Consider the following 14784-nt stretch of genomic DNA (forward strand, 5'->3'; position numbering starts at 1 on the left):
TTTTATACATTAACACAAACAGATTGAAGTTTCAATGTGCATTCTTTATTAACTAGACTGTGCTGTAGCTCATTGGTGCATGAGCTGTATTTTGCAAGATTGTCTAGTTACGAAAGCCTAACTTTTCTTCCCTGCATTAATCCCATTACATGGGATCTGCTCTATGGGGTCCTCTCTGTCTAAAGTGTTCAGTATCATATCCTCTATCACTCTACCGGCTAACATGTCTTCCTTTATGACATCCCACCACTTCTTCTTGGGTGAGCCTATCCGTCTTTTCTCTTCAGTCATGATCAGCTGGATTCTGTTACCTACATAGATGTCAGGACTGCGCTTTACATGACCTCACCACATAAGCCTGCATTCCCTCATTTTTTCATTTAAGGGTGTAAGTTTGAGCATGTAGTTATGTAAGTATTACTACGGCATAATTATTAATTCTGCATAACTAAGAATCATGTGCAAAGTTTAGAAAAGTATATGCAATTATATTATCAAGATGACAATTTTCTCCATGTTAGCAATTGTAATGTAATAAAGTTTTAAGTGTGTGTATAAATGACACTCATTAATATTATTAACTCATTAATGCTTCTGATAGAAAAATCTATAGCTCCTATTCCAAACTAATTCATACACCTTTAAGTTCGCATTTCAAGGTTTTGATTGACACCAAAATAAAATAGCTAACTCTCAAATTATAAAAAGCAATTTAAATGTTGTAATAAGTAAATGTATTTGCAAGTCAATGCAAGGAGCATTTATATCTGTTATTAGTGATGTATATACAATTTAAAAAAGTCTTTAGAACACAATATTTTACCAAGGCTCACAAGAAAGCTGAAGATGCATATAAATGCAGCCTCTTCCTCTGATTATCCGGAGCATGTGCATTAGGTGCAGCCAACCAGAGGAAAACATTTCAGCTGTGTGAATTCCATCATGTAATCAATCCCAGAGTGAAACGTGAAATTCAAAATGTATCACAAAAAATGGACTCAGAATCTTAACTGATATCCACATAGAGCAAAAAATATTCAGTCTGATCCTGGGCTGTAGGCACAGCAGAATGTGGGGTGCAGTGGTGAGGTTGGGCCACATTTATGCCACCCTGCTACTGGGGCCATTCAGCTGCTGGGCAATCCGCTGCCATAAATTACATCACCCTTGGGGCTGGTCTACTTTATGCCATCTGCAATGGGTCATTCTGTCAACTGAGGAGCTCTAATCATGCTCCCTGCACTGGGGAAGGGATTACGATCCTGAAGGTTGCCAGCCCAGGTCTCACTCGCTTGCCTGCTGGAATACCACTTCCAGTGCAGTCAGACGTGGTGCTGGCCACATCACTCCTATGTGTGCCAATGGCCATGAAAACTGATGTGCCTTTGTCACATCAGCCTAATGATCCCTTGGCTTGTGGGGGGGAACCTAACCTTATATATATATATATATATATATATATATATATATATACACACATATATATAAAGCCACTAGGCATTGTAGTTGCTTTGTGCTATAGGATTTGTGCAAAAGGCCACCGTACAGCTGAGACTCGGCCATTTTGAGACCAGTTTCTCTGTCTCGATTTTCTATTCACTCATTGCATGTTTACCAAGGAATCTGAAAGTACAAAATTAAAAAAAAAAAGAAAGAAACAGCTAGAACTGGGTGAATAATAGGAAAAATAACTTATAATTTACTTGAGAAAATATTGCCATATTCATAGTACAAATGAGTTTCTAAATATATCCCACTTAACTATATAGCTGGGTGAATAATAAAGAAATGTATTGTCAAATAATGTACTCAAAATATTTGAAAATATGTTGAAAAAATTATTAGATGACTCTTATTCAACACCTTTAAATACAGAGGGACAGTTCAGATCTCAGTAACTCCAAGTCTACACTGATGTAACTTTATTGACTCCATCAGAGTTACTCCTAATTTTTACAAGTGTGACTAAGAGCAGAATCAGTCTCAAAGTATCCAACTTTTACTTCTACAGCATTTTACAGTCAGAATGACAATATTATGTGTCATGTAGGTTAGTGAATTGAAGGGCACATATACATGTGCTTCTTGGTCATAGGATGTGACACCACTCTGCTACTGAAATGTACAGGCTAGGTGATCAGCCATATCCAAAATGTACCTGCCATTTCACTGACATGCATGTCTCATGTCACAAAATGCTGTAATCTATCTCACATTAGGGATAGGCATTTTCTGTTCTGTTGTATTTATTTAGTCATGGTGGTGTAAAGAACAAAACCTCACCCATTCGGGATATTCCAGAAATCTAATTTTTTTAAGTCATATATAGATACACACACACACACACCTGTTCATCTAAATACGTCAACTAAATCTATATTTCTCATTATATTCAAGCTGAGAGATGATTTCTACCTTTTGAAATTTCAGATTGCTCATCAGAAGGTAATGGGACAGATCTTTACCTGGCGTACACTGGCATAGTGCCATTGGCATTGACAGAGCTATGCTGATCTACTCCAGCTGACGATCTGCTCCCAAAGGTGTCAGTCTCCCATTTAAATAACACAAACAATATTTGAACTAGATTATATTGGTAAAATGAAAATACTACATATTGGTTTATTATAATCCATATCTCGAGGAGCCCAGTGTTCTCCAGGGAGTGTAACAGATCCTGATTGCAATATTTTGAACTTGAGTGTCTAATTAAGCAGATAAATATGTAAAATCATACATAGCCCGATGGCTCTGAAATTACCAAATGGATTTGTATTCATACATAAGTGCAAGTTATTCTGTCTAAGACAATCAATAATGTAAACTCAGAGTTTTCTGTGTAAGGCCAACAGTTTTAAACATATTATATTATTATTTGATGCGCATCATCAGTGTGCTTGGAACTCTACTGTACATGCCCATAGTGGAAGATGGTGGTCCTTCTCTTAGGGGGTTACAGTCTAAAATGGATAAATAGCACAGTTCAGACTAGAGCTGAGTGAATAATTATCAAAGAATAATTTACCTTTTGAATTCAGCCTCTTCCTCTGCTCGGAGATAGTGTGACTTCTTTGAATGTTTTGTTGTACAAAGATACTCAAAAAGCTTTTTGTGTGAAAGTTCTTCACGCTAGAATGAATGTGAGAATGTGAAGTCATTATTTGAAGTTGCAATTGGTTGATTAAGTGGTGTGCAGTCTCCATGAGAGCTTGGAGTGTGTTTTTGTGGCTGGTCCCTCTGCAATTGGGGGCCTGCTGCCACCTAGCATTTTGCTGATTGGACTTGATAGGTCAAGATCTCCAATGATATGCACCCTGTGCAATTCCCCTTAAGTTAAAAGGAGCTCTGTGGAGTGTACATCAATGCAGAAACTGGCCCCATATTTCATCTTCATGGGTTATTTGAATGTTTTTCTTGGTTTTCTTGGTCTCTTTTTCATTAGCAATGAATGTTTGTGGCATTGTGAAAAGCTAGGTAACATCTCTAGCTGCATCCCATGTCAACAAAAGCTTTTAAAGGTTATTTCATGGGTACATCCTGCCTTTCCAAACATCAGTCTCTTCTGTATTTAATAGAAAGCATGATCTGTCCATTCACGCTGCTTTCCCCTCATCTTAGAATTACTGGCCATGTGTCTTATCACACTGACAGATCTGTGCCACTAAATACCAATTTTCTAATAGTTAAATGAAAGAGTCATGTCTTACCCAAGTGTTATCATATAAATTAGCTAAAATATCAGCTTCATGTGGGACATCTTTCTAATGGTGCCCCTACGGCCCTTATTGTTTTAGCTGTTTTACAGTTGAATGTTTCATGTTTTATGTAAGCTATATAAGCTAGGTAAAGATTAAGAAAGAAAGCTACCTGTTTATGACATACTATGATTAGACCAACTACAGTAACTGATTTACAGATATGGGTATCCCCTGGGGCAGGCTTTTAACCAGACGATCAACATACCTTGCCTTTTGTTTATTTATCTTGCTACTTAATACTTCTTACAGCTCCTTTGATATGGATGAATTTATTGCATAAAACACCCTCTGCACTAACCAATGTTCCATTGCATTGATAAAATTGCAGGAAGGATTAATTAAATGAAAAGAACTTAAGAAGAATTTTCTACTTTTGTTTACTTGTGACCCAGATATTTAGTATTTATCTTGTGCTGAGTCCTTACATGTGACAGGAAAGATTTTTACTTTGGCATGCAGGGAGTTCAGATGGTATAGAAGGTAACAATATTTCTTATTCACACAAAATCCAGTTCATTTATCATCAATATCCACAGGAAATAATAATCTCTTTATACATCACATTTCTCTGAGCTCCACAAGATTCTTGTTATGGTTTCTTTCCAGCTGCTTTTCTCATCCTCGTGAAAGAATTGCAGGTGAAGTGTTGCTGCTTACCCATCAGTAATTCTAACAATTATTGACTGAAACCTACTGGTAATTACAACTCTGACAGTTTTTGATAAGGATTTTATATAGTTCTGATGCTCTAAAATATTGTTTCATCCATGAAGGTCTTGAACTTTAAGTTGTGGGACTCCAACACAACCATATTTTCCAGATCCTTGAATAGAAAGAGGTTAATTATGTGGAACATCAAGTCTTTGCATTTATAGAATTGCAGCATAAGGCAGAGTACCAGTTCAACACCCTTGCTTTCTCTCACTCTGGAGCAATGTTATACTGTCAATCAAACTGCTGTTCAGAAGGCAAGCAATTTGGGAAAGAAATATATCTGGCACTTTATGGCTTTCCCCATTTTATCAAAAGGCTTTCTGAAAAAGTATTTTTGCAATACATTAAAGCGATTAAAGCACAAATGGGCCAAAATCTGAGGAGACATTTCTAAAATAATTGTAATTATTAGTCTGTCTTGCACTACAGATTTTAGACTAGAGTATGCCTCAAGAAGTTACTCATTTCTAGCTTCCATATTTTGTAAGAAACACTGTTCATCTGTCTTTAAATACTATTTCCTGATATTTGTTGTAAGTCTCTCCATTCCGTGTACCCAGTATACAACTGCGGGAAAGCTGAATTTTACCATCTGTGAAAGTAGGTATGCTATTAAGGCCCTGACCCTGCTAATGATCAAAGTGGAGTCTGAGTCTGCACATGGGTGCTGCAGTTCTCCCGCTCACGTGAAGTTTCCAGGTTAGGGCTGAAATCTCGAAAGACTTACAGGCAGTCATATGACTTTATGATGAAGTGAAACTATGGCTGTTGTGCACTTTACTCATCGTATGAGAGAGAACAAGAAAAACCACTGAAGAACAAGTCAGCAAACCTCTGAAGAACAAGTGCAATGCAGAAAAGAAGAATAAGTAAAGAGAGGAAAGGAATCCCTGGCTCTGCTTGCAGGGCAGCAGGGGCTATAGTCATTTTAGCACAACAGGGCAGACAATAATTATATCAGAGTTGTGAAGTGTAATACCGTAGATCAGAGATTCTCCAAATGACTAGCGACCCATGGGGATCTGGAAGGTCACATGATACTGGCGCCTTCTCCTTGCTTCCAACTGTAGAATTACATGAAAAGCGGCTAAAATAGATTAATTAATATCTTAATACTGGTTTTGCACATAAGCAATTGTTGTAATTGGCACAAGGACGTCATGCTATCAGATATTGGTTGAGAAGTGGTCCTTGAGGCCCATGCTATGGAAAATATGAGGTCCACACTAGTACCTTTAAACCCCTGATATAGAGGGTCCATGCTTTAAACTCCAATTCAAAATAACAGGAATATCATTGCCTTTCTAAACCTGGGAATTCTTCTCATTTTTGTCAGGGTGTCCAGTGGTTCATTTTGGTTACATATTTGGCTTTGACTTTAATTTTCCTCTTGTCAGCCTTTGTAAATCAATGCGACCTAATCGGTGCTCAGCACTTTTGAAAAGCAGGTGCCTAAATATGGCATATAATATGGCCTAAATATGGATTTAGGATCCTAAATTTAGATTCCTGTTATAGAAATTTTGCCCTGAAGCTATAGCAAATTCCTTGAAGACCCTAGGGAAAAATCAACACTGCTATTAGCGGGTACTTTTTCCAACCGGAGAAATTATTATTTAATCCAAAAAAGATGTTGTTTTATGAGATAGGGCATCAGATATACTCCAATTCTGTAAAAAATGTTACCGATAATTTAAGAACTTAAAAAACAAAACAAAAACCAGTATTTTGAACTCCAGAGGTCATCAATAAATGTTAGACACCAATAAATGGAAAGCAGACCCAGCAACATAGATGGTACAGTGGAAAAAATTAAATTGTGTTGAATGGGAGCAGGACAGGGACCCTATTATATAAAGCTTATGCATCATTCTCAAACATGATTTTAGCATGCCAGCAAAGAAATAAGAACAAAAAGATCAAAAGACTGTGTGGAAATTGTTTGAAAGTAGCAGAGTCCAATCTTAGTTTGCCTTGGGACAAAAATTATGAAATGGTCCTGCCCTTTTGAAGTGAATGAATCATTATGCCATTGATCGATGTTGGAGTAAGATTGGCCCTGATAAAAGAATCAGAATCAAACTGTTTCAAAATACCTTACAGTACCTAGAAGAAATGACAAATGGAGATTGCAAGAAAGATGGAGAAAGGGACAGGCAAAGAGAGATTAACAAAAGACAGGTGTTTTCCTGCTGATTGGTAGAACATGTAAAGTGTGATGAGCTGGCGAATGTCAGATTTTAAAGAAAAATTGGTGACACTTAAGGTCAAGGACAGTTACTCCAAAATGCATGAGCCCTGGAGGATGCACAGAAGGGATTGTTTAAAGCAACAAATACTGGGCCTACAACTGGGCCACGTTGGAGTGAACAGCAAAGCCACCACAGCAAGGCAGCAGAGGCCTTTGACAAGTTCTGGGAAAACAAAACAAAACAAAACAAAAGGGTGACACAAAGGGTAAAGGATGCTTGGACACCTGTTATGACAGCAGTGACTAAACATACAATGACCAGATCAGGGTGGTTAATTCAAAAATCTGCCTTCTTAACAATGTGTATGTGAACTCAGCAGGGACATGAAATGGTTTTGTTTTGTTTTACTGACAATGTGTTCTTGGCATCATGTCTCTGCCTGGGGATTCAAAGCAAATTCTTATGTAACACTGGATATAGTAAATGGCAGGGAGGAGCGTGAAGAGAGAAATGCATGTATCTCAATTTCTAGTTAAGAAGCACAATTAAGTTATGTTTTCAATGATCGATTTCCATTTCTAATACACTGGTAGCAGAAATGTCTATCCTAAACTCCGGATGTCCCTTATAAAGTTCAAAGTGCACAGTAATCAATTAATCGGATTAAGCCATTTATATCCAGGTCCTGCTGCAGATTCAGTGCCAATACTTTTACTTTGCTATCTCACCCAATTTGTACCCAGTCCCATCCTCCAAGTTAAAGGATCACATTTGGGATCTCCAGCTCAAGTGCCTTTTGCTGACCACAAGCGCAGTTGTATGGCACGAGGAGAGAGGCAGTCTCTTAGGTAACCCAGACCCATACTAGTTATGGTATTAAAGGTCAGTACCAACGCCTTGAATTTACCTAGAAACCTGTAGGTGACCAGTGTGGAAGAAGCTGCTTCCCATGTAGTGCTCTACTGAACAAGCAGGCCACCACATTCTGGGTTAGCTTCAGTTTCTGAACAGTCTCCAGTAGAACGTATTGCAGTAGTCTGACACTGAGGCGAGAAAGGCACGGGTACGTGTAGCGTAATTCACATCTGAAACCAGAGATTTATGCCACACGCCTTACTAAGTGTTGATGGAGAAATGCACTCTTCAATACAACCACACTCTGAGCACCCAGGAGTAGCCATGGGTCCAATACAACCCCTGTGGATATGAACCGGATTGACAAATAGTGGTATGATATGCAAGAAAAACCCTTTGTTGCTGTATTTTGAAAGAAAAGCTGTGTGGAGGAACTTAGAATGCTAAGGCAGCATTTGCTGGGTTAAGAGTACCCAGTGGGGGCAGCCAAGCAGCACAAAATATATTTAGAGGTAGCAGAAGCTGAGCCTCAGTGGCAGCATATTGTGCTTGCAGATCATCCTGTACAAGGAATAAATTACAGTTGAGTTTGTCAACTAATTTGGTGGAAGTATGAATTCTTTATCTATTAATCAACGTAGAGAGGCATTGAAGCAGCGATAAACCATTCGTCTCACTTTAGTTTCTTGTTTCAATTTAATTAGAGATGGCCTGAATTGATTGGAAAAATGTGAGGTATCTCTGAATTATAGAGGTATCAAATGGAGTCTCACTGGCTTTATGAGATCCTAGGAATAGCAGGTCAAGTAGACTGGACTCTTTTCCAAAACTAATACCCATAGAAACCTCCAAGGCCATAGAGATTGTTAAGACAGCAACTTTCTAATGTCTTTTAAAAATGTCAATTTGCTGTGGAATGTAGAATGCATAAATATGGCCCTCTTCTAATGCTCCATTCTTGTGGCAAGCATGCCCATGTTATGTCACCACATACGTGGGTTGAGTTGGAATGGATGTACGGTAAGTATTATACACCAAACCCTCCTCCTAAAGTAACTTCTCAGAGCTAGTTCTTCAAAGCAGGGATGACCGTTGTGACCTCCAAACAAGCACAAAAGACCTTCATGCCTCTAGAAGCTTCTGATTTGGTTTAACGGGTGAGCAAAGGTTTCAGGTAGGGAGAGATAAAAGGTCTAGCATTTGTGTTTGGCTTGGACAATCATCCCAAACTTCAGATGCTTACCAAAACTATTTGAACCTCTATGTCCTGAGTAGGAAGGTTGAAAATCAAGTACTTTTTGGGTTCCAGGTGGAAGTACTATGTGGACAGCTTTTCTTGTGGCATTTTACCAGCTCGGATTCCATTCCCAGCCTGGATACAAGTGGGGAAAATATGTATCCAGACATTTCAGAAACTTATAAGAGGGTTGATTTGATTTTAGTTTGCATCTAAAAATGAGGAGGTGGTTTGAGATTGGAATTGAAGGTATGTGTTGTACAGGGCAAGATTTTGAACCCCTCAGTCACACTGAAGTCAGTGTGATTAACAGTCCACCAATGTATGTAAAGTGTTCTGACTCTGGTCCTTAATCTGAACTGGTTCACTCCTCTGTCGCTACATCTTTTTTTCTCTTTAAACAATTTCTCTGCCTCTAGTAGGTATTTGTGCAAGGGCTGGAGGACAATTAATGTCTCTGGGAAACTGAATTTCCTCACTTTTTAGCATTATCTTAACTCTCTGTCCCCTGAAATCAATGGTGCAACTATCATTGATTTCCCATTTTTAAAGATCTCATGCTAAACTCTTTATATTTTATTTCTATTAAGCAGAATTTTGCAGGGGTTATAAATATGGTATAATATTTGTACACAGATACCGTACACCATATTTGGTGACTTATACAAAGCCTCAGTGGGTCACTTTGCTCACTTATTTTTAATGGAAGAAATTATTAATATTTTAAAGAATAAAAATGATAAATATTAGCTGCTTTCCTCACTGTAGCTAGGTGTCCTTCCAATCAGACATCAAGAGATCATATACTGAAACTGGTATACAATGCCACCGGCATATTATGGATAAATGTGTTTCTCTTATGCATTCCATCAAGATGATTATTTAATTGCTAATACCCCATTTTTTTATTTGCACATACAGATTTCAAGTCTGTGCATTTATAGATTTTGACACTGTGTTGATATATCCTACTTTTCAGATGTCTGGCTCTGAGATTTGTGAAATTATTAAAAAAAAAAAACAAGAGTTTTGGTGGTGTCCATCCTAGCTCTCAGTGGACAGCTGCCAAAACCATTATACCATTTGGTACCACTTGGCAGTGTCTGTAGAAAGGCGTGGATTTGAGATGCAAAGAATCAAAACACCCCTTTCACCTCAAAAGCCGTTCTGTCCATGGCCATGCTAAAGCATATAGGTGAGGCAGGGAAACTTGCATTGCTACTGCCTTTGCTGTTCCAGATCTGTAGATGAGTAGAGGACTTCCAGTTTCAGGATAATCAATCTGGCATCCTTCACCAGCTTTAAAGCTTTCTGCAAAGCTCATCTTTCCATACAGACTTTCAGAATAGTGGTGGATTGATGGAGGAAGGCCCCAGTGGGTTTGTGGGGTGGTCGCTGGGATGAGTCAAGTTGGTTGTGACAGGTTTGTGAGGCCAGTAATTCATAATATGGTATTTTAAAATGCAGTTTTAAAATGATTTACTAGGTGTTTCTACAATGCACGCACTGTAACAGTCAAATAACATTCACATTCTATTTTATGGTCTAAATATTGATGGCTCTTGTGCGGGCATCATGGGGGTATACGGGTGGGAAGAGCCCAGCAAGGAGAGCCCAGACCCATGTTTATGCAGTCATACCAGGGCCTCCCACAATAGCAGTGTCTCTTTTTTGTGGGGAGCACATGCACACATTGCTCCTACTTCTTCACACTGCCAGGCAAATTGTGCCAAAGCGACTGTGTGGCGGTAGGACTCTGGGCCTCTATACTAGCCTGTAGAGAGGGCCAGTGCACTATGGAGAGTTGTGCCAGTTCGATGGATGATGCAGTTTGTGCACTAAGCAGCCTCGGGAGAGAATGCACTTGCTTGCAGTACAATCTCTCCTAGTGCCCTCTTGGGGTGGCATAGCTCCATGCTGCTCCTTATGCAGGGCTGTGGAATAAATGCCATGATCTAGCCCAAAGTAATATGAAAACTTCTACTGAAACATCTGACAGCACAATGAAGGTGTCTTAGTCACCTTTGTCCGGCTTGTCCTCGTCCGTCTGTCCACAAATGCAAGTCGACGCCACACCATTCTGTTTTGTTTTCAGCACGTCCTTTCCATTTCTGGCCAAAGAGTTTTGTCATGGGATTGGCCCAGCACGTTGTCGGTCTACCCAGTGGTCGCTTGTGGTCTCTCGGGATCCAGTCACTGATGCGGGTTGGCCACCTATTGTCTTGCCTGTGAACTATATGACCCATGAATCTTCACTTTGCGTCATACATGGCCTGCACTACATCGGTCACCTCTGTATGTCTTCTGATCTCCTCATTGAGTATATGATCATGGAGGAATATTTTACACAAAATCCTATCTCCCTACCTCAGTGTTGGTGTGGGGATGAACGAGGTTTGACAGCAAATTACCTCGGAGCGTATGCTCTGGCAGGTCTTACCAAGCCGAGAAGGTGTTGAGCTAGCGTCTAGGGTCGTAGGGAGTCTGAATGTACCTCTGTTACTCCAGGGCAACCCAGCCAAAGTGGAGGGGGTACTGCAGCTACAGGGCACAAGGGACGGCATCCTGAATGCACTGCTGCAAAATTCTTCTGCCAAATAAACCATACAAAGCAGAATAAACCAGGAAACTGAGCACAGAATCATGAGTCAGCATGACCAATGCTCACACCCCAGGGTAGCACAGGACAAAAACCGGAAAGTGACTAGAAGAACAGCCCACTATTTATTGCAAGTCACAATACAAGAACACTATCATCTGATCCATACATCGATACTTATACGGAAGTCATAAAATCAATAAAAGCAGACATCATCGGGATATGAGAAAGAAGAACGAAAGACCTCATTGCACAATGGAAAAGTGGAGAGCAAATATTCATAGGAAGATCATTTGACAATAGGGCAAGAACTGGAAGCACTGGATTCATTGTCTTAGTAGCAAATTAAAAAAAATTCTAACCAATTCTGCCAGATACAGGCTATGACCAGAAAATATGATGACAAATTGTGTAGCCCAGATCAGATTTTCTTTTGGCTAATTCTTTGCTCCTGTTGTCACATAAAATGTCATTAGAAGTTGCATCATTCAGGCATTTTAATGTATTCCTATCAATTGCATGATGCATTTTAGTAGGAATATTTTCACTGCAGCAAATACCATAAACAGTTTCCACACTACAGTATGTTATACTGACACCAGAATTGGTTCTTCTGATGCTTCATTTCTTTTATGCTGAAAATTCAGGACCAATTCAGCTTGGTTTTATGCATCATTAGAGATTTACAATTACTTTGCTATAGTTTCTTTCTGCAAGCCTATCTCTCATGGTTAATGCTATGGATGTCCTGTTGTGTAGAGGCTGGTGTTAGCTACCTTATAGCAATAAAGTGTTTGCGAAGGATTTAGAATTATGAGTGGCAAAATTCCCCATGCAGTGGCTGTAATACTGTTATCCCTTGCTGAGCTTGGGTTGAAATATTTCTTCATCTGTTCAAATTAGGAAAAATGCTGCTTTTTTAAGAGGTTTCAAGGCATTTCCATATCATTTTTGTTGAATTACTGCAAGCAGAGATGAGAAAATTATGAAAAATTCCATTTGGGTTTCATGATATTTAAAATACAATGATGTTGTATTAGAATATGATAAACAGGAAGGCTGCCTCACTTTTTGACCTGACCGATTTTAAAGCAGGTAATTATTTAGGACTTAATATTTTTTTAATTTTTACTTATGTTGCTAAGTTGCATTGATTTCATAGTGTTTGGCATGTGTATAATAAGTGAACCCTGTACATACTATAATTCACACAACTCATGATCTATGTCAGTACTACACTGCATGGAAACAAACATGGATTAGAGAGAGGAATATGGGATTGATGTAAGGCCCATTAAAATCAATGGAAAGACTTCAATTATTTTCAGTAGCCCTTAGATCGCGACCTAAATGAGCAAATTACAATTATGGAGTTTTCTATTAACATACCTGTGTTATACATTAATTTAGTACCCTTTTGTATGCTTAGTTAGATTAACAGGTTGCCAGGAGCATCACCAGCAGTGTTTCCCAAGGCTTCAGTACAAGGATTATGTAGTCAATCCACACATGGCTTAAACTGTAGAAAAAATGGACATAGTTATCAGAGAAGCTTTGACAACAAGGACAGATACACTATCTGGGATATTCCCTCAGAGATTCTTCTTCCATCTAATGAATGTACTCAGGTCAACAGTATGGGCCACCAGACCTGGATGAAATTTGTAAAGCTTTTGAGGAAAATGTACACACCTCAGCCCTATGCAAGTCTTAAATAGACCATGTCATAAAAAAACCTGTTGATCTTGAATGACGTTAGAAAAAAGACATACTGAAAGTATTGGAGGGCAGTGTTTTGGAAGAGTGTGGAAGGTTGTATGGAGTTTTTAAATCCACTGTTATAACATAGTAATCTTTCTCCTTTTACACAGAATAACTTGGATCCCAGTGAGAATGAACAGACCTGATTTACAAGATTCTGATACCTGCTAGTCATGTAAGTGTGTCAAAAGGACACTCTTATCTGTTCTTTTTGAGTATCCTTTAATTAAACCATTTTGGAACATGGCTGAAAAAAAGACATCATGCTATCTGATTAAGTAACTCCAGTGATAAGCTGCCAGAAGCTGAAGAACCAGTTCCTTCAGTCGCTCCGAGCCTTCGGCGGCACTTCGGCGGCATGTCCTTCCGTCACTCCGGGTCTTCGGCAGCATACAAAAGGGTACTCCGAAGGCTCAGAGCGAGTGAAGGACCCGCTGCCTAAGTGCCGCAGAAGGCTCAGAGTGTCGCCGGGTGAGTAAAAATTCACAGGAGAGCCTCCCCAGCCGAGAGCTCAGGCAGGACGGACAGGACGGTCCCACGGGCCACATGTGGCCTGCAGGCCAGTGTTTGCCCACCCCTTTAACAACCGGTTCTAAACCGGCTTCTAAATTTAACAACCTGTTCACGTGAACTGGTGTGAACCGGCTCCAGCTCACCTCTGCTTATTTGACTATAATGTACAAGTATATTTCATAGAATATTCACAAATATACATGCCACACTCCCACTGAGTTCAATGCTTGGATGGTTTGTAGGGTCTGGTTCTTAATGAAATAAATGCTATTTCCTTCCTGAACTTTTATTTCTAGCTTTGCATAGTCGTTGCATTTGCTGTTACCTTACACAATTATATAATTTATGACCTATTTTTTTTGTTTGCTTGTCTCTTTTCCCCACGATGTTAAAATACTCACTGACAATTTGGGTTCCTTTGTGTAGAGGTGCAGAATCAGCCAGCAGAGAAAATGTGCCTGTTCACCTATAAACTACCCATCAGTGAGTAGATACAGGCATTACATATTAGGAAAACAGATAAGATTATAGTGGAAAGTCTTTTATAAGCAGTGTTTTCAGCAAAGTGTGTCTCCAAAAGGCATCAATTCCCATGAAGATGTTAATGTCTTTGAATAGGCAATTCCAGGGTTGTTACAATACCCTTGGATTTACCACTTCTGAGGAGGACGGTTTTTCTGTCAGCATTATCGTAACCAGAGACTATGATTTCACCATCATTTCCAAGTCTGCTTTGTTCATGGCCTAGCAGGTAATACACCAATTGGTAATCGTTTTGGTAATACACAAATTGCCCTAATACTATGAAAAACATTGTTCATGTGATAACATTTGACTTCCCAACTGCTGGATTAAATTGAGACCTGAAATAAACAGGTGCAAGTCCCATGAAAGTCTCTGGGGCAAATGCACTCCCAAAGCTTCAGAGGTGGGGATCATTGTGTGGATCTTCTAGGGGGAAGGGCTGGAGCCCCTTGAAGTGAAGCTTACTTCACTTCCCTCTTGAGAGCCCGCTTCTCATAGTTTGGGGGAGGGTAGCTGGCAGAAGTTCTGATGAAGCCCATTGGCTTCTGTGCACCAATGGGGAGGGCATAATAGACCTTATTCTGAGTTCTATGTGCCATTACACTCTGGACCAGCAGCTCCCACCCATGC

The 14784-nt window shown here is 39.4% G+C and overlaps 1 protein-coding gene across 27 annotated transcripts in view; it reads left to right on the top strand.

The window, feature by feature from the left end:
• The window catches only part of LOC311526465 (uncharacterized protein), a 257232-nt gene that overhangs the window by 95247 nt on the left and 147201 nt on the right, over positions 1 to 14784 (top strand). For 17 of the 27 annotated variants that reach the window (XR_014713018.1, XM_084639540.1, XM_084639533.1 and 14 more), the window contains 2 exons: positions 13227 to 13291; positions 14248 to 14380. The exons of 1 other annotated variant lie outside the window; for it this stretch is intronic. Coding sequence is in view for 16 of the 26 variants with exons in the window: in XM_084639540.1 (XP_084495666.1) it covers positions 14334 to 14380 (47 nt within the window). In the remaining 10 variants the exon portion in view is untranslated. The remainder of the gene's footprint in view (positions 1 to 13226; positions 13292 to 14247; positions 14381 to 14784) is intronic. 9 more of the 27 variants (XR_014713014.1, XR_014713015.1, XR_014713016.1 and 6 more) reach the window with 1 other exon arrangement.

The sequence above is a fragment of the Lepidochelys olivacea genome, assembly GCF_965140295.1.
Source record: "Lepidochelys olivacea isolate rLepOli2 genome assembly, chromosome: 9".
Lineage (NCBI taxonomy): Eukaryota > Metazoa > Chordata > Testudines > Cheloniidae > Lepidochelys > Lepidochelys olivacea.